At 44.3% G+C, this 25,895-nt stretch overlaps 1 protein-coding gene across 2 annotated transcripts in view; it reads left to right on the top strand.

Annotated features, from left to right (window-relative positions):
• LOC127044059 (uncharacterized) overlaps positions 1 to 21,112 on the top strand; it is a 238,809-nt gene extending 217,697 nt beyond the window's left edge. The window contains exons 1-2 of one of the 2 annotated variants that reach the window (XM_050938489.1): positions 18,945 to 19,423; positions 19,457 to 21,112. In XM_050938489.1, the coding sequence (XP_050794446.1) occupies positions 19,259 to 19,423; positions 19,457 to 20,629 (1,338 nt within the window). In that variant the 5' untranslated portion in view covers positions 18,945 to 19,258 and the 3' untranslated portion in view covers positions 20,630 to 21,112. Of the gene's footprint in view, positions 1 to 18,944 lie in introns of those variants that run through there. The other variant, XM_050938488.1, reaches the window with a different exon arrangement.
• Positions 21,113 to 25,895: the final 4,783 nt, after the last annotated feature.

Below are 25,895 nucleotides of genomic sequence, written 5' to 3' on the forward strand. Positions count from 1 at the left end.
CAGCAAAAGAAGTTGTCCAATTAAAAGAGTATTATTTTACCCAACTTGTCTCACTACTAACTGTCTCACGTCAAACAGATGACCTATAATTGCTCAAGGTTGCATAGTCAGTCCTGTGAACAATCCAAACTCTGCGCCTTATGTAGTAATTTAAAAAGAAATTTGAATTGAATTGGGAAGAAGTCAAATGAAATTTTTTGTAGAGCCTGTGTTTATGAAGTATTTGTAAAGATGGGTGGTAGCATCAACTGAACACAATGTGTTTAGTGGAAAGAAAGCATGAAATTCCTGGAAGCTGTTTCTTAACTCATATGTAAACTGCATAAAAAGAGAGCTCTTTTTTGAACACTCATTCTATTAGTCATCGGAATCATCTACAGTGTTCTGTTACATTTAAGAGAGTCTTCTTCAAGTCCCCCTCTTTCATTGTCAGGAATCTTGTCAGAAGCAATTATCTATTTCATTGTCACAGATCTCCAGTCTATGTGGCAGCGAGGCATCCCTGTGCCATAAAGAACATCTCCGGGATGATGATGATAAATGATTCTCTTTCTTTGTTCTTGAAGTGGGATATTACTTTTCAGAAGCTGAAAGAAACTTAAAGCTGGAGTTTAGCCTGCTCTCATGTTGCTGCAGCCATAGCAGTCCACTGTACATGTGACTCCTGTCTCTCACTAACTTCATTACATACCTGAAAGGAATGTGCTCCAGGAGATAGATAGAGTTGGCAGTGAGACTCTTGTTTCTTCCAGAACTGCCATTCACTTACTGTTTAACTTCAAGCTATCATAAACAGATAGCTAAGGGTTAATGTCTCTTTCACCTGAAGCACCTGACCAGAGGACCAATCAGGAAACCGGATTTTTTCAACTCTGGGTGGAGGGAAGGTTGTGTCTGAGTCTCTGTCTGTCTGCCTGTATGCTCTCTCAGATGAGGAGTGATTTCTATTTTCTGCTTTCTAATCTTCTGTTTCCCAGTTGTAAGTACAAAAAGATCAGATAGGATTTATATGGTTTTTTTTGTATTTACATGAATATAGTTGCTGGAGTGCTTTAACTTTGTATTCTTTTGAATAAGGCTGTTTATTCATATTTCTTTTAAGCAATTGACCCTGTATTTGTCACCTTAATACAGAGGGACCATTTGTATGTATTTTTCTTTCTTTTTTATATAAAGCTTTCTTTTTAAGACCTGTTGGAGTTTTCTTTACTGGGAAACTTCAGGGAAATTGAGTCTGTACTCACCAGGGAATTGGTGGAGGAAGAAGTCAGAGGGAGATGTGTGTGTGTTAGATTTATTCGCCTGACTTTGCATACCCTCTGGGTGAGGGGGGAAGGAGAGATTAACTCTCGGTAATTCTGTTCTCCAGGACTGGGAACGGGGAGGGGGGGAGTCCCTCTGTTTAGTTTCACAGAGCTTGTGTCTGTGTATCTCTCCGGAGCACCTGGAGGGGGGGAAGGGAAAAAGGATTATTTCCCTTTGTTGTGAGACTCAAGGGATTTGGGTCTTGGGGTCCCCAGGGAAGGTTTTTCAGGGGGACCAGAGTGCCCCCAAAACACTCTAATTTTTTTGGGTGGTGGCAGCAATACCAGGTCCAAGCTGGTAACTAACCAGTTTCATGCTAACCGCCATATTTTGGACGCAAAGGTCCAAATCTGGGACTAAGGTTTAACATGGTGGCAGCGGTGGGATAGAATCCAGAAGCCAGTAGGAATATTATATTTTTCTTTTCTCTGCTAGGGGCTTTTTAGCAGAGAGAAAACAGTTTGGTTTTAAAAGGGAACCAGAGAGAATTTTTTTTTCTGCTCTCTCTGGCAGCTGTGGCTTGCATATTAAGCAAGCAGCCATTAAAGAGACTATTTCGGGTCTTTTGTCAGACATAGCCCTCCATTAGGAGGCAAGTACCAGCACTATATACATGCAAATAAAGTGGTTTTCTGGTTTACTTTACATTGAACATTAGCTAGAGAAAAAAAAAAGGGAAAAAGGCACTGTTGCTAGGCAGACCCAGGAGGCAAACAGAGCCTGCAGTTCAGAAGATAAACACCGGAGGGCACCCCAACACAAGAAAACAGGAACCATGACTTCTAAGGCAAAAATTAATGCCGAAGATCAATTCAAAGAAGCTGAAACACAGGTGACAACTGGAAATAAAACAAAAAGAGATGGAACTAAGAGAAAGAGAAAGAGAGGCAGCATACCAAAGAGAACAAGCAGCCAGAGAGGCGGCCTACAAAAGAGAGCAAGCAGCCAAAGATGCAGACCACCAAAAACAGCTGGAACTCCAGAGGAAGTCCACCGACAGGCCATGGAATTAGAAAAGGCTAAGCAAAACACAGCCAACCCTAACAACCCTGCGCAATGATTGTTCCACAGCACAGGAAATTTCCACCTACAAGGCAGGTGATGACACCGAGGCCTTCTTGGAAAATTTGAAAGAGCCTGTCTTGGGTACAGCATCCCTGAAGACCAGTACATGGTAGAATTGAGCCACAGCTCAGTGGACCTTTAGCAGAGGTGGCAGCTGAAATGCCTAAGCAGCAAATGAATGATTATAAACTTTTTCAAGCAAGGCCAGATACAGAAAGGGGATAACCCCGGATCATACCCGTCGGCGTTTCAGAACCCAAAAGTGGAAACCAGATGTGTCATTTCCCAAACACGCCTACTACGTTGGGAAAAATTATGAGGCCTGGATATCAGGACACAATGTTTAAACCTTGGAAGAACTGCACCTCCTCATACAAATGGAGCAATTCTTGGATGGTGTTCCTGAAGACATCACACGGTACATACAAGATGGAAAACCCAAAGATCTTCTGAGGCGGGGGAGATTGGAGCCAGATGGATGGAAGTGGCAGAAAGCAAGAAAGCTACGGTCAAGGGGAACGAATACCCCAGGGGGCAAACCGACCATAAACCCTACAACCGAGGACAGCCAAAAACCCCACCTACAACCCAAGTAAAGCCACAGACACGGTATTCTTCCACCTCACCAGTCTCCAGTAACTCACCTCGGCCCAGTGACCCATCAGATGGAAGATGCTTTAAGTGTAATGAACTGGGGACATATCAGGCAAACTGTCCAAAGAACACCATGCGAGTGCAATTCATTACACCACCATCACCCAAAAGATCCCCAGGCCCAGATGCCTCTCAAATACCCTTGGAGCGAAGGGAAAATTTGAGAGTGGGCGGAAAGAAGGTTACTGCGTGGAGAGACACGGGGCACAAGTGTCAGCTATCCACCAATCCTTCGTTGACCCCAAATTCATCAACCCAAAGGCCAAAGTTACAATTTACCCCTTCATGTCACAAGCTGTAGACTTGCCTACAGCTGAACTGCCTGTCCAGTACAAAGGCTGGTCAGGAATGTGGACTTTTGCAGTCTATGACAATTATCCTATCCCCATGCTACTGGGGGAAGACTTGGCCAACCAGGTGAAGCGGGCCAAGAGAGTGGGAATGGTTACACGTAGCCAAACCAGGCAAGCTTTCCAGACCCATTCCTGTTCCTGAGCCGTCCACAGAGGCCCCGTCTGTGTTACCAGAGACCCAGACAGAGGTAGTGGACCCGGATTCCATGCCTACCACTGAAACAGCCACAGCACCTCCAGTCCCAGGCCCGGAACTGGAACAGCAACCAGCACCAGCAATTGCAACCACATCTTCAAACTCAACGCCAGAGGGCGCCAGCAAGCCAGAACTGGCAGAAGCAACAGGACAGCCATACCCAAAAGGCTCAGCCAGAGCCTGAAATACCCTCAGGTGCACCAGCGGAGAGCGGTTCACCAGCAACGGAAACAACCCCCATCACCTACATCGCTTCCAGAGGGACCAAGCCCAAGTCCACAGTCTGAGGAAGAACTGGTAACCCCAGCCTCAAGGGAACAGTTCCAGACTGAGCAGGAAGCGGATGACAGCCTTCAGAAAGCTTGGGCGTGGCACGGAGCACCCCACCGCCTCTCAGCTCTTCTAATCGATCCCGGTTTGTTATAGACCAAGGACTTTTATACAAGGAGATTCTTTCTGGTGGACACCGGGAAGAATGGCAGCCGCAAAAAACAGTTGGTGGTTCCAACTAAGTACCGGGGAAGCTCTTGAGCTTAAGCCCATGATCATCCAGTGGCCATGCTGGGGTGAACAGAACCAAGGACCGGTTGGGGAAGTCCTTCCACTGGGAGGGGATGGGCAAGGACGTTGCCAAGTATGTTCGGTCTTGTGAGGTATGCCAAAGAGTGGGAAAGCCCCAAGATCAGGTCAAGGCCCCTCTCCAGCACTCCCCATAATTGAGGTCCCATTTCAGCGAGTAGCTGTGGATATTCTGGGTCCTTTCCAAAAAAGACACCCAGAGGAAAGCAGTACGTACTGACTTTAGTGGACTTTGCTACCCGATGGCCGGAAGCAGTAGCTCTAGGCAACACCAGGGCTAACACTGTGTGCCTGGCCCTAACAGACATCTTTGCCAGGGTAGGTTGGCCCTCCGAAATCCTTACAGATTCAGGGTCTAATTTCCTGGCAGGGACCATGGAAAAACTGTGGGAAACTCATGGGGTGAATCACTTGGTTGCCACCCCGTACCACCATCAAACCAATGGCCTGGTGGAAAGGTTTAATGGAACTTTGGGGGCCATGATACGTAAATTCATCAACGAATTCTCCAATAATTGGGACCTAGTGTTGCAGCAGTTGCTGTTTGCCTACAGGGCTGTACCACATCCCAGTTTAGGGTTTTCACCGTTTGAACTTGTGTATGGTCACGAGGTTAAGGGACCATTACAGTTGGTGAAGCAGCAATGGGAGGGGTTTACGCCTTCTCCAGGAACTAACATTCTGGACTTTGTAAGCAACCTACAAAGCACCCTCCGACACTCTTTAGCCCTTGCTAGAGAGAACCTAAAGGATGCTCAGGAAGAGCAAAAGGCCTGGTATGACAGACATGCCAGAGAACGTTCCTTCAAGGTAGGAGACCAGGTTATGGTCTTGAAGGCGCAACAGGCCCATAAGATGGAAGCATCATGGGAAGGGCCATTCACAGTCCAAGAGCGCCTGGGAACTGTGAACTATCTCATAGGCATTTCCCAATTCCTCACTAAAACCTACAGTTTACTATGTTAATTCTCTCAAGCCTTTCTATTCCAGAGACTTACAGGTTTGTCAGTTTACAGTCCAGGGAGATGATGCTGAGTGGCCTGACGGTGTCTACTACGACGGGAAAAAAGACGGTGGCGTGGAAGAGGTGAACCTCTCAACCACCCTGGAACGTCTGCAGCGGCGAACAAATCAAGGAGCTGTGCACTAGCTTCGCCCCATTGTTCTCAGCCACCCCAGGACGGACTGAACGGGCATACCACTCCATTGACACAGGTAATGCTCACCCCATTAGAACCCCACCCTACCGGGTGTCTCCTCATGCCCAAGCTGCTATAGAACGAGAGATCCAGAACATGCTACAGATGGATATAATCCGCTCATCTACCAGTGCATCTCCAGTGGTTCTGGTACCCAAACCAGATGGGGAAATACGCTTTACAGTGGACTACCGTAAGCTAAATGCGGTAACTCGTCCAGACAACTATCCAATGCCACGCACCGATGAGCTATTGGAGAAGTTGGGACGGGCCCAGTTCATCTCTACAATAGACTTAACCAAGGGGTACTGGCAAGTACCGCTAGATGAACCTGCCAAGGAGAGGTCAGCATTCGTCACCCATGCGGGGGTGTATGAATTCAATGTCCTTCCTTTCGGCCTTCGAAATGCACCCGCCACCTTCCAGAGGCTGGTAGATGGTCTACTAGCAGGACTGGGAGAATTTGCAGTTGCCTACCTCGATGATGTGGCCATTTTTTCAGACTCCTGGCCCGAACACCTACTACACCTGGAAAAGGTCTTTGAGCGCATCAGGCAGGCCGGACTAACTGTTAAGGCCAAAAAGTGTCAAATAGGCCAAAACAGAGTGACTTACCTGGGGCACCAGGTGGGTCGAGGAACCATAAACCCCCTACAGGCCAAGGTGGATGCTATCCAAAAGTGGCCTGTCCCAAGGTCAAAGAAACAGGTCCAATCCTTCTTAGGCTTGGCCGGGTACTACAGGTGATTTGTACTACAGCCAAATCGCTGCCCAACTGACCGACCTGACCAAAAAGACCCAGCCAAATGCAGTTAAGTGGACTGATGAGTGTCAAAAGGCCTTTACCCAACTTAAGGCAACACTCATGTCTGACCCTGTGCTCAGGGCCCCGGATTTTGACAAGCCATTCCTGGTAACCACGGATGCATCTAAGCGTGGTATAGGAGCAGTGCTCATGCAGGAAGCAACAGATCACAACTTCCATCCTGTCGTGTTTCTCAGCAAAAAACTGTCTGAGAGGGAAAGTCACTGGTCAGTCAGTGAAAAGGAATGCTATGCCATTGTGTACGCCCTGGAAAAGCTACGCCCATATGTTTGGGGACGGCGGTTCCAACTACAAACTGACCATGCTGCACTAAAGTGGCTCCATACTGCCAAGGGAAACAACAAGAAACTTCTTCGTTGAAGTTTAGCACTCCAAGATTTTGATTTTGAAATTCAGCACATCACAAAAGCTTCTAACAAAGTAGCGGATGCACTCTCCCGTGAGAGTTTCCCAGACTCTAGTAGTTAAAAAGTGTTCTTAAAATGTAGAAGTCTGTTAGTTATATACTTAGTGGTATATGTAAAGGTGCATGTGTTGTAGTAATCTGTTTATTTTAAAGTTCTAGAAGGAAATCGCCGCCAGTGAGCTTCCCCACTGTCTGCAATTTGGGGGGCGTGTCATAAACAGATAGCTAAGGGTTAATGTCTCTTTCACCTGAAGCACCTGACCAGAGGACCAATCAGGAAACCGGATTTTTTCAACTCTGGGTGGAGGGAAGGTTGTGTCTGAGTCTCTGTCTGTCTGCCTGTATGCTCTCTCAGATGAGGAGTGATTTCTATTTTCTGCTTTCTAATCTTCTGTTTCCCAGTTGTAAGTACAAAAAGATCAGATAGGATTTATATGGTTTTTTTTGTATTTACATGAATATAGTTGCTGGAGTGCTTTAACTTGTATTCTTTTGAATAAGGCTGTTTATTCATATTTTTTTAAGCAATTGACCCTGTATTTGTCACCTTAATACAGAGGGACCATTTGTATGTATTTTTCTTTCTTTTTTATATAAAGCTTTCTTTTTAAGACCTGTTGGAGTTTTCTTTACTGGGAAACTTCAGGGAAATTGAATCTGTACTCACCAGGGAATTGGTGGGAGGAAGAAGTCAGAGGGAGATGTGTGTGTGTTAGATTTATTCGCCTGACTTTGCATACCCTCTGGGTGAGGGGGGAAGGAGAGATTAACTCTCGGTAATTCTGTTCTCCAGGACTGGGAACGGGGAGGGGGGGAGTCCCTCTGTTTAGTTTCACAGAGCTTGTGTCTGTGTATCTCTACAGGAGCACCTGGAGGGGGGAAGGGAAAAAGGATTATTTCCCTTTGTTGTGAGACTCAAGGGATTTGGGTCTTGGGGTTCCCAGGGAAGGTTTTTCAGGGGGACCAGAGTGCCCCAAAACACTCTAATTTTTTGGGTGGTGGCAGCAATACCAGGTCCAAGCTGGTAACTAACCAGTTTTCATGCTAACCCCCATATTTGGACGCTAAGGTCCAAATCTGGGACTAAGGTTTGACAGAAGCAAGTCATTTAAATGTCTTTGTTCCACTTTACTCATCTTAATAATGGGTCAGATCCTCAGCTGGTGTAAATCTTTCTCACTTTTCTGGGCTACTGCTGTTCCTGGTCTAGCGTTCACTGTAGGACCAACTGACTAGGGCTGGGGAGTGGGTGGAACTGTGGCTCAGGTCCCCTGCTCCACACACTAGCCAGAACAGCTGAACTAGTAAAGGGGAGGAAGTAAGCTGTGCCAGGTACTGGGCTGGCACAGCTTATTTGTCTCACCCAGAGCCAGGTGGAAGCAAGGACTGAATTGTATCTGTCTGAGTCCCTGGTTTGGAGGAGGGCAGCTACAAGCTGCCTCTTCTTTAGGGTTCATGATAATTCCACTGTCAAGGCCATGAAGTTCTTATGTTTGCTCTTTCAGGGTGACTGGATCTTTTAGGAAATGGAGGCAGGCAGCCTTTCACTACTAGGTTATCAATTTGAATCTGGCCCAAGTGACCAAGGGTTTGTAACATCTAATGACTGTATGAAATATACTGGTATCTCTGGTTAGCTCCTAGTGGACAAGCAGCCGCATCTCAAAAACCCTTCACTATACTTAGCACTGACTGCCTTGCAGGCAGTTTCAGAAGAGAGCCCATGGTATGAGTGGCTTTGGAGAGTAAAATACCGTGTTCCTTTCCTAGAGATGGTCCCTTCAGGTTGGTTTATGAAGCAATTGCCTACGTAACAGCTGGTCTGTTGATGCAAAGGGGACTTCACTTTTCAGGGCTCTCAAGCCTTTGAATTCACAAGCATTGAATTGATTTTAAAAAATGATGCAATGCTTACCTGCCATTAAAAATAATATTAAATCCAGAATTAGCTCTAATTTCTTTCAACTGTGTATTAGCTCAGTTTATTAATGAATAGGGACAAACATAGTTAAAAGCACCGAGACCAAAAATAAATCTCATACTGTTTTCCATAATGAACAGAATTAATCACAGATTTTAATTTGAATGCCCCATGATAGTATTTAGATAATCAAACTCTTCTAACAAACTCAGTGATAAAATGCTTAGATGGAAAAACACAAAAGAACAACTAGGCAAAAATAGAGGTCCTCTTTGTGTGAGAATTTACCAAAGCTTGTTCCTTCAGTGGTTTACGTACAACACAATCTGCCTAGTTCTCCTCTTCCTCCTCCTTCAGAGCATCTGTAGGAGAAATACAGATTGTGAGGGTTCTACAGTAAACTCTCAATCTGACAAAGGAAAGCAAGGCATGATACAGGCCTGTATTTACTGTCAGCCTTTGTCTGAGAGTTAGAAGTCATGCCGTGCATCCTTGAAGGAGAATTGCAGAGAAAATTCAGGTGAAAATGATTTATATACACCCACAAACTAGTGTAAGTGTAGAAATGGTAAAATGATGAGCAACAAGAGTGTACGTAGCAGAGCTGCCAGAACTGGAATTGTGTCCTTCCCCCCTTGAACACAAAGCAGGGAAAGTTCCATAATCCTTCACTTTCCAGACAAGATAGTCTCATTGTAAGCTGTAGTTGTCAAAAGGGGCCAATAATGTTAGGTGCCTAATTTGAAGACAACCTAGGGCTCCGATTTTCCCCCAGAGATGCTGAATACCACAACTCCAGTGGAAGACAACACTAGCTCTGGATGCTCAGCACCTTTGGAAATCTAGCTTTATCAAGGACATTCAAAAACTGAGGCACGTGAAATTAGCTGTTGTGAATATTTTGGCCATAGTCAGGTTAGCTCAGTGGGGTGAGTATTGGCCTGCTAAACCCAGGGTTGTAAGTTTAAGTCTTGAGGGGGCCACTGGGATTGGCCCTGCTTTGAGCAGGGGTTGGACTTAGGTGACCGTCTGAGGTCCTTGCTAACCCTGATATTCTATGGTAATGCTGGCAGAGCAGGTGCCAGTTCATGCAAAGGTCTTCATGTCTCAAATGAATACTGACAAATATATAGCTGGAATCAGTCTGACTCACCTGTGTGTTAATATTGTTAAAATAGATATTAGAATTATTACAATGTGTTTAGAATTTAGACTTTATTGAATGCTTGTGAATTGCTGCATGCATTAATCTCACAACATCTGTATCCCATTTTATAAGGCAAATCACCAGACAGGAAAGAGACATTAATTAGTGTGAAGGGCTGATCTTCAACAGAAGGTGTTATGCCCTTTGCAAAAGGAAAGGTCCATTAATACCAGATAAAATATTGTGGGATGTTGCAACTGGAATTTTCCCACATATTGTCAACAAGAGTAAAAGAGACTTTTGTTGTCCTGCTCTTCTTCCTATGAAGATGAGTCATGCAAAAGGACTCCTCCCATCAGCTGAGTTTGCAGCTCAGAGCACATGGCAGGAGGAGGATAAAGGACCCAAATAAAAGGAAATAGGTATCTCTATGTTGCTTTGATTCTGGGATGCAAAGTGTTTCTACACATAAGCAAGAGCTACCCAACTGCGTAAGCTGCTTAACCTAAAGGACATACAGAGCTTGCTGATTATAAAAGCTTCTGTTACCTTTTGAAACTTAACATTGTAATTTATTTGTGTATATGTTTCCCTGCTTTAATGTTGTAAATAACTCTCTAATTTCTTTTTCCTGTTTAATAAATCTTTATATAGTTCATTGAAGGATTGGATACAAGCATTATCTTTTGTGTGAGATCTAAGGTGCAATTGACCTGGGGTAAGTGACTGGTCCTTCTGGACTGGGAGTAACATGAATATTCCTATGAACCTTGGTGTCAGGGACCATTTGTCACAAAGATATGCTCACCTGGGTGGCGAGATAGATTGGAGTACCCAAGGGGACTATGTGCAACTCCACATTAAGGCAGTTATAGTGCCTGAGGAGTTTATACTTGATAATTGGTTGGTGAAATCTAAGTATAAAACTCCCAACCAATTTGGGGTTTGTGCCCTGGTTCTTAACAGTCTGCCCTGAGGCTGGTACACAAGCTCTTGAGTCACTGTGGGCAGCATTGCAATCATTATGGAAAACCATAAGGTAGATTGTATTATGTTCTGTACTGAATACTAGCATAGTTATGGTGCACTCCCAGTAAAATCTCTAATTATATAAAGTGCATTACCTAGTGCTTAAATATATCCTTCTACTGCATACTGATTGACATGCTAGTTTAAATAGGAAATCCACGTTGTGTGGAACTGCAGATTCTCTAATTGCCGTAGGGGTTCTTATCTGACTGTCCTTCCGGTGTAATATGACATGTAATGGGAGATTGTGTAGGGAGCTTCAGAAGTCCGTTTATCCCCAGCACCATCATATCATTATCAAAAAGAGTTTTACTTTCCTCCATTTCATTGCCTTTAAGTATCGTTCTCAATCTTTGCTACATTTGTTTTCTCAGGCATTCAGTTGATTTCTGCATGCCCTATAACCTCTACCATCCACAGAATGCAGCTGCTTGGTGTCCACTGAGTACTACAGCACCTTCCAGTTTTTTCCTTGCCTTGAACCAAAGATTTCAAACTTTTTATTTGATTGCAGCCATTATTGCTTGAGTTATGTTTAATAAAAGTCATCTTTTGAATAAAAATTGCCTTCTAACTTAGTATTACTCCATTAGACATGTTTGGAGGTATTCAGTTTTGAACATTTTCTGAAAACTTGTCACCCAGTCAGTATGATATAGTTCTAGGGAGTGGCTTGGGGCTGAGGGAGAGGAGGCACAGAAAGAGAGAGAGAGAGAGAGAGAGAGAGAGAGAATGAATATAATTTAATTCCATGGCTTGATTTTGCCATTGAAAGATACAAGCAAGTCCTATGGTTTACAAGGGGACTCCCTTGTATTCCACATGGGAGGAAGAAGGCATCTGGAATCAGTTTAATTTTCTACATATCTTTTATTTTAAGAAAGTGTTTCCAGGCCTAGAAGGTTAAAGATGAAAAGCCAGATTTACTGCTGACCTATACCTGATCTAAGTCTGTGGTAAATTTGGCCTGGAGTCTTCAGAAATTTATCTTTGGTCGAACACCCTATTAAGTCAATAGTGAAATCAATGGAGTTACACCACGGGTGAATGTAGCTCAGTGAGGTTGCAAAAAAGTAAAATGTGCTTGCGTGTGTGTTAGGAAGGGAGTCTTTATTGACCTTACACATGACAGTAACTACAAAAATCATTGCAATGTAACTTGCAAACATTTCTATGTCTCGTGATATCCTAGCAAGTGAAGATTATCCAGATCCCAAATATATTTTAGTTTGGTTTTTAAGTAGGGAACTTAAACATAGCCATCAAACAACTCACTCTACCCATTTCTACCATGCTGCCTATAGTGAATGTTGTTGATTTGTATAAACATTTTTGTTGGTCTTCTTCCCTATCCTCTGTCAACGTGTTTGTCTGTCCTTAGATTGTGAACTCCTTAGGGCAGGGACTGCCCTTCTCAAAAATCTGGAAAGTGCTTAGCACATTGTAAATGAATAATAATTGTCCATAGTGAAGCCCATAACGAATGGATGGGATAAATGGGCTTAGCACAGTTGGATTGTCACATTTGTCACATAGGTCTGAATGGAGCCATTTCTCTGTTATGTTTATGCGCACAAAAGTCCAGGGGTGTCTTATACAGCCATGTGAATCCTAAGGCACATGGTTTGGTCAGTTTCTACTGGACCAATCCCTGCTGGTTCTCAGAAGTGGTTGCATTTCAGTCCTGGGTGAACTGATCCATGCAGTTTTTTAAATCTGCTTGAAAGTTTTTAGGGCAATCTCTGGATGAAAGACGCTAAGATAAATGTCAGTTATAATTGCTACTTATAATCATTTTAAATGTACAATAATTTTCTGTCACATCTCTTTAATATTAGGGACACATGGAACTACACTGCAAATTACCCTACCCATCAGTGATGTTCCAAGGATAATTTCTCATCAATGAACTGTTCATGAATAATTTCTTAAATGTATTAGACACTCTGGCATTTATGTCCTTCACTTTCCAGGTACCTCCTTGTTTTCTTTTAAACTCTTTGGGGGAAGGCTCTGTTATTGTCTGCGTGTTTACAAGGCGTGCAGCACAATAGGGCCTGCACAATTGAGTCCCCTAGATGCTACAGTAATATAAGTGTTGGTACCTCATAAAACATGTCAGAGTAATGATGTACTGTAGCATGTCATTCCAGCTCAAGAATATGTTTTTCAGTCCTCTGTAAAGTTTTAGTCTAGAAGATTAGCTGGTGGTACGTATTTTACACTCCCCCCAGTATATGTGCATACTGTTTAATCATCGATTTTGGAGAAGCTGCAATTCAGCTACTGCTTCCATCTTCCCTTACCTAAGAAAAGAAGATTCTAGGGGACCAGAAGCTCAGGTGATGCCAACAGAGTTATGCTGCTTTATATCAGCTGAAAATCTGTCCCAGAGATGAACTTCATAAGAGTCTTAAAACTTCACAAATTTTGCATAAGAATTATATCTGCAGAAGAATGTATTTTCTGTGGAAAGGTCTGCCCTATGCAGTAAAATCCTATTATAATAGGGCCATATTCTGAATTCATTAACACCAATGAAAATCCAGTGTAACTCCATTGATGTTGGTGGAGTTACTTTGGATTCTCACTAGCATAACTGAGCTCAAAATATGGGCCACGATCTTTACTGTCAACAGTGCGCTTTCTTACTAGACAAATGCATTTTTAGTTGATGTCTTTGCCCTTTTCTCTACTGTCTTGCTGACAGGTAGATACTGTAGTTACTTTCAAGTACCCCAAGTCCCAGTGGACAGAATAACAGGGCTGATCCTTGCAACAAGCTTTCTACTGACTGCTGGACCAGTCTGAGTTTAAGCTGCCATCCATCTCCTGATCCTTTCTAGCTCCCAGCATGTCATTTGGCATTAGCCCTCCTACTCAACTGAACTAATCTGGACAATGCTGGCCTCCTGCCAGCTCTCTACTTCATCATTAGCTCCTCTACTAGAATCTCATTTTTTGTGGATATCCATTTTATTCTTCCTCAACTACTTCCATTTAAAACTCTTCAATCTTCTAAGCAATAACCTTTTAATCTGCGTGCTGTAATATTTGTTTAAGAATTTATGGTCTCTCCATTCCTCTTCCTCTCCCTTCTTATATGTGAATTGTCACATTAGCCTGCTTATAGGAATAGTTTGCAAATATTCAGTGGAAGGTGACTTATCTTGGTCCTTTCCTCTTCTAGGAAAAAAAGAATAAGCCTTTAATGAACTTGCTGCTAAAGTAGATTAGCCATTTTCTGGTGACAAGATTGATGATGCTATCAACATTAAGTCACTAGGTTTGAACTCCTCATTGTGTAAATCCAATGAAATAACCACTATTAAAACTCCTGTCTATCCATCTCAGTGTTGTCTTTTTAGTGTCCTGTCCAAAATGAAAATTGAAAGAGAGAGATGCCTAGTTTTCAAATGGTGGTACTTTTGGCTGCTTACATTTTCCAGCTTTGGATGTTTGGATGACTGGTTTGGAGAACACAGAATACCTAATTACCACAGGATATAATCCAGATTTGTAAATCAAACAATTGACCTATGCTGACCATGGTCTCGTGGAGGGGGATTTATTTTCTGAAATCTGGTTCTACTCTATTTAAAAATTAATGCTTAGTTTTTAAAATTATTCTCATTATTATGACATTCTAGGGTGGCAGTTACTGTACTATTCTGGCATCATTTTAAGAATTTAAAGAAATCAGATTCTTTTCTCCTTTCCGCCTCACCAGATTATTATGGTTTACTTCTGACAAGTTATCAGGTCTACTTGCAGAAGCTGCATAGCCAGGACAATGTCAAACCTCATTTGTGTGCTAGGAGAATTGCCCAAAGTAATGAGCTATGTGGTACACCTAGAAGATCATCGGACTTGGATTCTATCTGATTTTTGGGGGGCAATGAGATCCAGCACCAAGGGCGCTGTGCTAGTCTCTGGCCCCCAACACTTGCACATTTAGATAGTCCTGGGCTTCATCAGAAGTAATTTCCCTATTGAGTGAAGCTGATCTGTAACTTAGTGTGGGCTGAGAAGTCAGTATCTGAGTTAGCCAGGTTCCAGGTAACCATTTGTTGGTTTATCAATGAAAAACAATAGCTTGGATATGGAATTTAACAGGGGAGAGCAGAAAAATCCTGAGGGTTATTTTGTCTTTCTCAGCATTTCTTCCCTCCCCAGCTGCCCCTCCCCCCTCTTTTTTTTTTTTTTTTTTTTTTTTTTTTTTTTTTTTTTTTTTTTTTTTGCCATGCTACTACTAGGAGAGGATGCCTGAAAGGAGATTGGAGTGGAAAGCTAGCCAAAGAAAATGAGCATTGAGGACAATAGGAAGAGGCTGAAGAGTGCTTGGTCTTGTATAAATAGTAATTGTAGTAATGCTTTTCCTCTAATGGCCCAATCCTGTATTCCCAATCTGGGCACTCAACTTATGTCAGTCACCTCAGCGACCACGGGTTTCACTCAGAGGCTGTAATTAATGTAATTTGATTCCATTAGCATTGACTTTTCCCCTTTTTGGTGTCACTTACCTGCAGAGCTTTTTTATGTGTGAGATTATAGACTCATTTTTCTTTATACATGGATAAGGAAAGGGCTGAGTTGGTCAGGGCTCTGGGTTTCTTTGGGGAATCACAGGGATGGAAATAAATTGAGTTTAATTTTTCTTGCTGACTGGCTTTTTCATGTTGGGTGGGGCCTGCTCCTGTTTTGTTCTTATAGGTGTGGATGATGGCTGGGATTTTGAAAGCAGCCTAAGGGAATTAGATGCCCAAATCACACTGAACTTCAGTGGCATTTAGGCAACCTCCCTCCCTTGTTTTCCTTTGAAAAGCGCAATCTGTATTTTTAATAGATGCCTATTTTTAAAAGAGATTGTGGCAAATCCTAGTGAAAGTCAACAGGGCTTAGCTTCCCAAGTTTCTTAGGTATTTTTCGAAAACCTTGCTCTCCTGAGCACTGAACAGTGCTTGGTTTGCTACACAGGGAGGTGGGGGAACAAATGCTATGCTATTTCAAAAACTGCAGCAGGGCCTGCCACTGACCACGTTTCCTTTGCATTGCTTGAGGCAATATGCCTGCTCCTACCCTTCACAGCCCCCAGAGTTTGTGTAATTTAACTCCTTCTACATCCCCGTCTCAGCTTGAGCTGTGTCAGGACCTTAATTTTGCCCTTGATATAATTTTGCAGGTCAGAAAATCTGGATGCACTCTTACAGGCCAGCCTGATAATCAGATGCTGATTTGGAGGGCATGATTAAAATGATAAAGGAATAAAGGGAGAAGTTAGCCTGTTAACATTCAGCTATCCAGGGTAAATGCTACAATTCCCCAAGTCAAAATCATGGTATGTCAAATCCAATGCCATGGCAGTTGCTTTGTGCTGAGTATGTGCTGTGTGTTCTAGTTTGAGTGTACTAAACTGCTGGATGTGAACTGGAGAACAGTCAATATAAGTCAAAAGATGCACAGTGGACTTTTACAGTTCTTGCTGTATTTTAAGGCAGCTCAGTCGGTGGCAGTGACCTAGTTATATTTTTGCTGGCAGGAAGGATGACCATTTCTTTGTATGCCACAGCAAGGTTTCAGCCATGTTATTCAAGTAAAACTATTTGCTTCTGCTTAAGTCTAAACAGATGGTTTTTATCAGAGCAAGCAGCTATTGGCTACTTCTGCTCAATATACTGTTGGAGCCATGAAAGTTTTGATAGGATTCCTAACCATCTCAGTGACAGCACAGGCAAACTTGCCCTCTGTGTCAACAACACTAAGACAAAAGGTTTATCCAAAGCCTGCTTTTCTCCCACATGTATTGTGTAGAGTGCTAAAATGAGGTCGGGCCTAGGACTTTAGAGATTTTCTTATGGTGGGACTGAGCAAGCCTCAGGGTATATCTACATGCAATGTAAGCTCAGGCTCAAACCTAACTTCCTTTCCGTCCACACACAAATCACACTGACCCAAGGTCCCAGTATCCTGCAGAATCTGAGCCCAGATCAAGCCTTGACCCAGGGTTTGCGCCCTTATGTACTATCTTGGATGATATGGAGAAAGATATTACAGTGTGAAATTGAAAGAAATAATAAATTAAAGACACAAGGTGCTACAACTGACTAGACAGGTTATGTTGTACCGCAGGGGTTCTTCAAGCTTTTCATTCAGCAGATTACTTCATGAGAAAGAAAGTGGGAGAGAGAGGAGAAGCCCTCCTCCCAACTACCCCAATTCCCTGTTGCTTGATTCTCAAAATATTTAATTCTTCAGACTGTCAAGAAGAGCTCCATGGAGCATGGTTTAGAGTCACATGTGTGCAGTGAGTTTACCTCTGATGACTGCAGAAAGGGAGAAGATAATACAGTTCAAAGATTCTTCTAGCCTATGGGCCAGATTTGTAAACAGATCCACGTGCAGGGCAGACCCTTGCAATAGGACTCCATGCGGAAGTAAGGATCCAGAAGAGTGGATCTGTTTGCAGGAGCGGGCCCTAAATTACTACAGGATGTGTGGAGTGTGGGAGTCAGGGCAACATTGTAGGTCCATTGAAAACCAGTGCTAAAAATGTAGTTAAAACCTAGGCAATGTCTCAGGCCCTGTGTTCTGTCAGCTTCTGCCTTGCAAGTTGGTGGACAAGTCCAAGCTGGTGAGGAAGAAAAGCTTTTTGGATATCCTATATTTCAATAGGCACAGTACTAGGATCTATTTAAGGAAGGTTCATAAATCATGAATTATTAATATTGAATATGATTTTCAAATTTTCCACTTTCCTTCATAACAATATTTTATCCTTAATTAACAACTGAGATTGAATTTGAAGGGTAAGGATTTATGTCTCTCATCAATCTCCCCCACTTTTAGGAAGGTAGTAATTTGCTCCATATCCCGAGTTTTATCCACAAGCCCATTTACTAAATTAGACATGTGACCTGATTTTCAAAAGTGTCCAGCACCAACAGTTCCCCTTGTTCTGCTGGGCATAGGTCACTTTTGAAAATCCGGCCACGTATAGAGCTGCTTTAACGGGAGCTGAGCACTTTTGAAAATCTGGCCAATAGAATCTAGCTTTAGTTCCAGATAGTGCAAAGCGGCAGTTTTCAGAGTTCCAGTAAATGTCAGAACTAGGTCAATGGATTCAGAACATCAGAGAGGATAGGTTGCATGTGAGAATGGTTTAAATTTTTCTTGGATAATTATGAAGTTGTTATATTTGAAGCTTCTCCTTAGTCCTGGATGTCAGAAGAAAAATCCAGAGAGGTTACATGTTTCTATGAAGAAGGATGTTGTGTTAAACATAATCTAATATGGCCTGTGTCATAAACAGATAGCTAAGGGTTAATGTCTCTTTCACCTGAAGCACCTGCCCAGAGGACCAATCAGGAAACCGGATTTTTTCAACTTTGGGTGGAGGGAATTGAGTGTCTAAGTCTTTTGTGTGTCTGCCTGCTTTCTCTGAGCTTTGGAGAAGTACTTTCTACTTTCTAGTCTTCTGTTTCTAAGTGTAAGGACAAAGAAATCAGATAGTAAGTTCTATGGTTTCTTTTCTTTGGTATTTGCATGAATATAAGTGCTGGAGTGCTTTGATTTGTATTCTTTTTGAATAAGGCTGTTTATTCAATATTCTTTTAAGCAATTGACCCTGTATTGTATCATCTTAATACAGAGAGATTATTTGTATGTATTTTTCCTTTCTTTTTATATAAAGCTTTCTTTTAAGACCTGTTGGAGTTTTTCTTTACTTCAGGGAAATTGAGTCTGTACTCACCAGGGAATTGGTGGGAGGAAGAAATCAAGGGGAGATCTGTGTGTTGGATTGCTAGCCTGATTTTGCATTCCCTCTGGGGGAATAGGAAAGTACTTTTGTTTCCAGGATTGGGAACAGAGAGGGGGAATCTCTCTGTGTAGTTTCACAGAGCTTGTGTCTGTGTATCTCTCCAGGAGCACCTGGAGGGGGGAAGGGAGAAAGGATTATTTCCCTTTGTTGTGAGACTCAAGGGATTTGGGTCTTGGGGTCCCCAGGGAAGGTTTTTCAGAGGGACCAGAGTGCCCCAAAACACTCTAATTTTTTGGGTGGTGGCAGCAGGTACCAGGTCCAAGCTGGTAACTAAGCTTGGAGGTTTTTATGCTAACCCCCATATTTTGGACGCTAAGGTCCAAATCTGGGACTAAGGTTATGATATGAGTGGCAGCCGGTGGGATATAGACAGAATCCAGAAGCCAGTAGGAATATTATATTTTTCTTTTCTCTGCTAAGGGCTTTTTAGCAGAGAGAAAAACAGTTGGTTTTAAAAGGGAACCAGAGAGAATTTTTTTTTCTGCTCTCTCTGGCAGTTTGTGGCTTGCATGTTAAGCAAGAAGCCATTACCAAACTGTTAAGGGTCTTTTGTCATGCAATAGCCCTCCCATTAGGAGGCAAGTACCAGCACTTATATGCATGCAAATAAAGTGGTTTTTCTGGTTTCCCTTCATTGAACATTAGCTAGAGAGAGAAAAGGAAAAAAGCACTGTTGCTAGGCAGACTTCAGGAGGCAACAGAGCCTGCAGTGCAGAAGATAAACACCGGAGGGCACCCCAACACAAAAAAACAGGAACCATGACTTCTAAGGCAAAAATTGACGCCGAAGAACAAATCAAAGAAGCTGAACACAGGCGACAGATGGAGATGAAAGAAAAGGAAGAAAGCATCAAACTGGCAGCCTTCCAAAGAGAACAGGCAGCCCAAGAGGCAGCACACAAAAGAAAACTAGAAGAAGAAGAGGTGGCCTACCGAAGGAAACAAGCAGAAGAAGAGTTGGCCCACCGCCGAGAAATGGAAAAGCACCAAAAAGAAATGGAAAAACAACAAAAAGAAAATGAAGAGAAGGAAAAACAGAGAAAACATGAACTGGAGATGGCAAAAGCTGGGCTGCATGTGCCAGCCAACCCTAACAACCCGGCGCCAATTATTGCTCCACAGCACAGGAAATTTCCCACCTACAAGGCAGGTGATGACACCGAGGCCTTCTTGGAAAATTTTGAAAGAGCCTGTCTTGGGTACAACATCCCAGAAGACCAGTACATGGTAGAATTGAGGTCACAGCTCAGTGGACCTTTAGCAAAGGTGGCAGCTGAAATGCCTAAGCTGCAAATGAATGACTATAAACTTTTTCAAACCAAGGCCAGATACCGAATGGGGATAACCCCAGATCATGCCCGTCGGCGCTTCAGAACCCAAAAGTGGAAACCAGAGGTGTCATTTCCCAAACACGCCTACTACATTGCAAAAAACTATGAGGCCTGGATAACAGGAAACAACATTCAAACCTTGGAAGAACTGAACCTCCTCATACAAATGGAGCAATTCTTGGATGGTGTTCCTGAAGACATCACACGGTACATACAAGATGGAAATCCCAAAGATATCGCTGAGGCGGGGGAGATTGGAGCCAAATGGATGGAACTGGCAGAAAGCAAGAAAGCTACTGTCAAGGGGAACGATTACCCCAGGGGGCACACCGACCATAAACCCTACAACCGAGGACAGCCAAAGACCCCACATACCACCCAAGTAAAGCCACAGATACCCTACCCTTCAACCTCACCAGTCTCCAGTAACTCACCTCGGCCCAGTGACCCATCAGATGGAAGATGCTTTAAGTGTAATGAACTGGGACATATCAAGGCCAACTGTCCCAAGAACACCATGCCAGTGCAATTCATTACACCACCATCACACCAAAGATCCCCAGGCCCGGATGCCTCTCAAATACCCTTGGAGCGAAGGGAAAATTTGAGAGTGGGCGGAAAGAAGGTTACTGCGTGGAAAGACACGGGGGCACAAGTGTCAGCTATCCACCAATCCTTCGTTGACCCCAAATTCATCAACCCAAAGGCCAAAGTTACAATTTACCCCTTCATGTCACAAGCTGTAGACTTGCCTACAGCTGAACTGCCTGTCCAGTACAAAGGCTGGTCAGGAATGTGAACTTTTGCAGTCTATGACAATTATCCTATCCCCATGCTACTGGGGGAAGACTTGGCCAACCAGGTGAGGCGGGCCAAGAGAGTGGGAATGGTTACACGTAGCCAAACCAGGCAAGCTTCCAGACCCATTCCTGTTCCTGAGCCGTCCACAGAGGCCCCGTCTGTGTTACCAGAGACCCAGACAGAGGTAGTGGACCCGGATTCCATGCCTACCACTGAAACAGCCACAGCATCTCCAGTCCCAGGCCCGGAACTGGAACAGCAACCAGCACCGGCAAGTGCAACCACATCTTCAAACTCAACGCCAGAGGGCGCCAGCGAGCCAGAACTGGCAGAAGCAAAAGACAGCCATACCCAAAAGGCTCAGCCAGAGCCTGAAATACCCTCAGGTGCACCAGCGGAGAGCGGTTCACCAGCAACGGAAACAACCCCATCACCTACATCGCTTCCAGAGGGACCAAGCCCAAGTCCACAGTCTGAGGAAGAACTGATGACCCCAGCCTCAAGGGAACAGTTCCAGACTGAGCAGGAAGAGGATGACAGCCTTCAGAAAGCTTGGGCGGCGGCACGGAGCACCCCACCGCCTCTCAGCTCTTCTAATCAATCCCGGTTTGTTATAAACCAAGGACTTTTATACAAGGAAATTCTTTCTGGTGGACACCGGGAAGAATGGCAGCCGCAAAAACAGTTGGTGGTTCCAACTAAGTACCGGGGGAAGCTCTTAAGCTTAGCCCATGATCATCCCAGTGGCCATGCTGGGGTGAACAGAACCAAGGACCGGTTGGGGAAGTCCTTCCACTGGGAGGGGATGTGCAAGGACGTTGCCAAGTATGTCCGGTCTTGTGAGGTATGCCAAAGAGTGGGAAAGCCTCAAGACCAGGTCAAGGCCCCTCTCCACCCACTCCCCATAATTGAGGTCCCATTTCAGCGAGTAGCTGTGGATATTCTGGGCCCTTTCCCAAAAAAGACGCCCAGAGGAAAGCAGTACGTACTGACTTTAGTGGACTTTGCTACCCGATGGCCAGAAGCAGTCGCTCTAGGCAACACCAGGGCTAACACTGTGTGCCTGGCCCTAACAGACATCTTTGCCAGGGTAGGTTGGCCCTCTGACATCCTTACAGATTCAGGGTCTAATTTCCTGGCAGGGACCATGGAAAAACTGTGGGAAACTCATGGGGTGAATCACTTGGTTGCCACCCCGTACCACCATCAAACCAATGGCCTGGTGGAAAGGTTTAATGGAACTTTGGGGGCCATGATACGAAAATTCATCAACGAATTCTCCAATAATTGGGACCTAGTGTTGCAGCAGTTGCTGTTTGCCTACAGGGCTGTACCACATCCCAGTTTAGGGTTTTCACCGTTTGAACTTGTGTATGGTCACGAGGTTAAGGGGCCATTACAGTTGGTGAAGCGGCAATGGGAGGGGTTTACGCCTTCTCCAGGAACTAACATTCTGGACTTTGTAAGCAACCTACAAAGCACCCTCCGACACTCTTTAGCCCTTGCTAGAGAAAACCTAAAGGATGCTCAAAAAGAGCAAAAGGCCTGATACGACAGACATGCCAGAGAACGTTCCTTCAAGGTAGGAGACCAGGTTATGGTCTTAAAGGCGCAACAGGCCCATAAGATGGAAGCATCATGGGAAGGGCCCTTCACGGTCCAAGAGCGCCTGGGAGCTGTAAACTACCTCATAGCATTTCCCAATTCCTCACTAAAGCCTAAAGTGTACCATGTTAATTCTCTCAAGCCTTTCTATTCCAGAGACTTACAGGTTTGTCAGTTTACAGTCCAGGGAGATGATGCTGAGTGGCCTGACGGTGTCTACTACGACGGGAAAAAAGATGGTGGCGTGGAAGAGGTGAACCTCTCAACCACCCTGGAACGTCTGCAGCAGCAACAAATCAAGGAGCCGTGCACTAGCTTCGCCCCATTGTTCTCAGCCACCCCAGGACGGACTGAACGGGCATACCACTCCATTGATACAGGTAATGCTCACCCAATCAGAACCCCACCCTACCGAGTGTCTCCTCATGCCCAAGCTGCTATAGAACAGGAGATCCAGAACATGCTACAGATGGGTATAATCCGCCCATCTACCAGTGCATGGGCATCTCCAGTGGTTCTGGTACCCAAACCAGATGGGGAAATACGCTTTTGCGTGGACTACCGTAAGCTAAATGCGGTAACTCGTCCGGACAACTATCCAATGCCACGTACCGATGAGCTATTGGAAAAGTTGGGACGTGCCCAGTTCATCTCTACAATAGACTTAACCAAGGGGTACTGGCAAGTACCGCTAGATGAACCTGCCAAGGAGAGGTCAGCATTCGTCACCCATGCGGGGGTGTATGAATTCAATGTCCTTCCTTTCGGCCTTCAAAATGCACCCGCCACCTTCCAGAGGCTGGTAGATGGTCTACTAGCTGGACTGGGAGAATTTGCAGTTGCCTACCTCGATGATGTGGCCATTTTTTCAGACTCCTGGCCCGAACACCTACTACACCTGGAAAAGGTCTTTGAGCGCATCAGGCAGGCCGGACTAACTGTTAAGGCCAAAAAGTGTCAAATAGGCCAAAACAGAGTGACTTACCTGGGGCACCAGGTGGGTCGAGGAACCATAAACCCCCTACAGGCCAAGGTGGATGCTATCCAAAAGTGGCCTGTCCCACGGTCCAAAAAGCAGGTCCAATCCTTCTTAGGGTTGGCCGGATACTACAGGCGATTTGTACCACACTACAGCCAAATCGCTGCCCCACTGACCGACCTGACCAAAAAGACCCAGCCAAATGCAGTTAAGTGGACTGATGAGTGTCAAAAGGCCTTTACCCAACTTAAGGCAACGCTCATGTCTGACCCTGTGCTCAGGGCCCCGGACTTTGACAAGCCATTCCTAGTAACCACGGATGCATCTGAGCGTGGTATAGGAGCAGTGCTCATGCAGGAAGCAACAGATCACAACTTCCATCCTGTCGTGTTTCTCAGCAAGAAACTGTCTGAGAGGGAAAGTCACTGGTCAGTCAGTGAAAAGGAATGCTATGCCATTGTGTACGCCCTGAAAAAGCTACGCCCATATGTTTGGGGACGGCGGTTCCAACTACAAACTGACCATGCTGCACTAAAGTGGCTTCATACTGCCAAGGGGAACAACAAGAAACTTCTTCGTTGGAGTTTAGCTCTCCAAGATTTTGATTTTGAAATTCAACACATCACAGGAGCTTCTAATAAAGTTGCTGATGCACTCTCCCGTGAGAGTTTCCCAGAATTCAGTAGTTAAAAAGTGTTCTTAAAATGTAGAAGTCTGTTAGTTATATACTTAGTAGTATATGTAAAGGTGCATGTGTTGTATTAATCTGTTTATTTTCAAGTTCTAGAAGGAAATCGCCGCCAGTGAGCTTCCCCACTGTCTGCAATTTGGGGGGCGTGTCATAAACAGATAGCTAAGGGTTAATGTCTCTTTCACCTGAAGCACCTGCCCAGAGGACCAATCAGGAAACCGGATTTTTTCAACTTTGGGTGGAGGGAATTGAGTGTCTAAGTCTTTTGTGTGTCTGCCTGCTTTCTCTGAGCTTTGGAGAAGTACTTTCTACTTTCTAGTCTTCTGTTTCTAAGTGTAAGGACAAAGAAATCAGATAGTAAGTTCTATGGTTTCTTTTCTTTGGTATTTGCATGAATATAAGTGCTGGAGTGCTTTGATTTGTATTCTTTTTGAATAAGGCTGTTTATTCAATATTCTTTTAAGCAATTGACCCTGTATTGTATCATCTTAATACAGAGAGATTATTTGTATGTATTTTTCCTTTCTTTTTATATAAAGCTTTCTTTTAAGACCTGTTGGAGTTTTTCTTTACTTCAGGGAAATTGAGTCTGTACTCACCAGGGAATTGGTGGGAGGAAGAAATCAAGGGGAGATCTGTGTGTTGGATTGCTAGCCTGATTTTGCATTCCCTCTGGGGGAATAGGAAAGTACTTTTGTTTCCAGGATTGGGAACAGAGAGGGGGAATCTCTCTGTGTAGTTTCACAGAGCTTGTGTCTGTGTATCTCTCCAGGAGCACGTGGAGGGGGGAAGGGAGAAAGGATTATTTCCCTTTGCTGTGAGACTCAAGGGATTTGGGTCTTGGGGTCCCCAGGGAAGGTTTTTCAGAGGGACCAGAGTGCCCCAAAACACTCTAATTTTTTGGGTGGTGGCAGCAGGTACCAGGTCCAAGCTGGTAACTAAGCTTGGAGGTTTTCATGCTAACCCCCATATTTTGGACGCTAAGGTCCAAATCTGGGACTAAGGTTATAACAGCCTGTCTAGGGCTCGGAGTACTTGACCAACTTGAGTTATTCTTCCTCTAGCTATTGGGAGACATTTTTAATAGTGGGGGTTGGGAGAGAGGAAGAATACCAGCTAACAAACAATGACAAAAGTAAAGAGAGGGAATATCCTTCCTCCCTCCCTCTGTCCTCCAGTTCCTATAAGTGAGAGAGGCTGCCGAAATACTGTTCTTTTTTATCTCCCCTTGGAGAAAACAAACACACACACAATAAGGAGAAATCTCACTCTTTCACGATCCAATGGGAGAAAGCCAAGGTTTCTAATGGGGGCTACTTCAGGAGACTATATCTTAGAAATAAAGAAAAAAATTGAAGCTTCTTAAACAAATATCCCCAAGCCTTAAATTACATCAGAGATAACAAAAGGTATGTAGAGCAATCAAGGAGTGTAATGTGTCTTAAATGTTTATAGATGTTTCACGTTTCTTCTCAAAGACCTGGACCATACTAGCTTCTAGTACTAACCCTCAGGGGCGGCTCTAGGTATTTTGCCGCCCCAAGCATGACAGGCAGGCTGCCTTTGGCAGCTTGCCTGCGGGAGGTCCCCAGTCCCACAGATTTGGCAGCACGCCTACGGGAGATCCGCCGAAGCCGCGGGGCCAGCGGACCCTCTGCAGGCATGCCGCTGAAGGCAACCTGCCTGCCACCCTCACAGCAACTGGCAGAGCGCCCCCAGTGGCTTGCCACCCCGGGCACACGCTTGGTGTGCTGGTACCTGGATTCGCCCCTGCTGGCCCTCCATAGTTTTGATATTGTTGGTGAGAGAGCCTTCTCCTCTGCAGCTGCTGCTGTCTACTATATTTTTATCTCTCTACTTTTCCACCTTACTGATTCTCTGTCTTGTTTAAAAATGTCAGCTGAAAACACATCTTTTTCTTCATTGTCTAACACTATACCACTTATTTCATCTCTATTTCTATCTCTGCTGCTATTTATTATTTAGCAC

Source organism: Gopherus flavomarginatus, chromosome 2, assembly GCF_025201925.1.
Source record: "Gopherus flavomarginatus isolate rGopFla2 chromosome 2, rGopFla2.mat.asm, whole genome shotgun sequence".
Taxonomy (NCBI): Eukaryota; Metazoa; Chordata; order Testudines; family Testudinidae; genus Gopherus; species Gopherus flavomarginatus.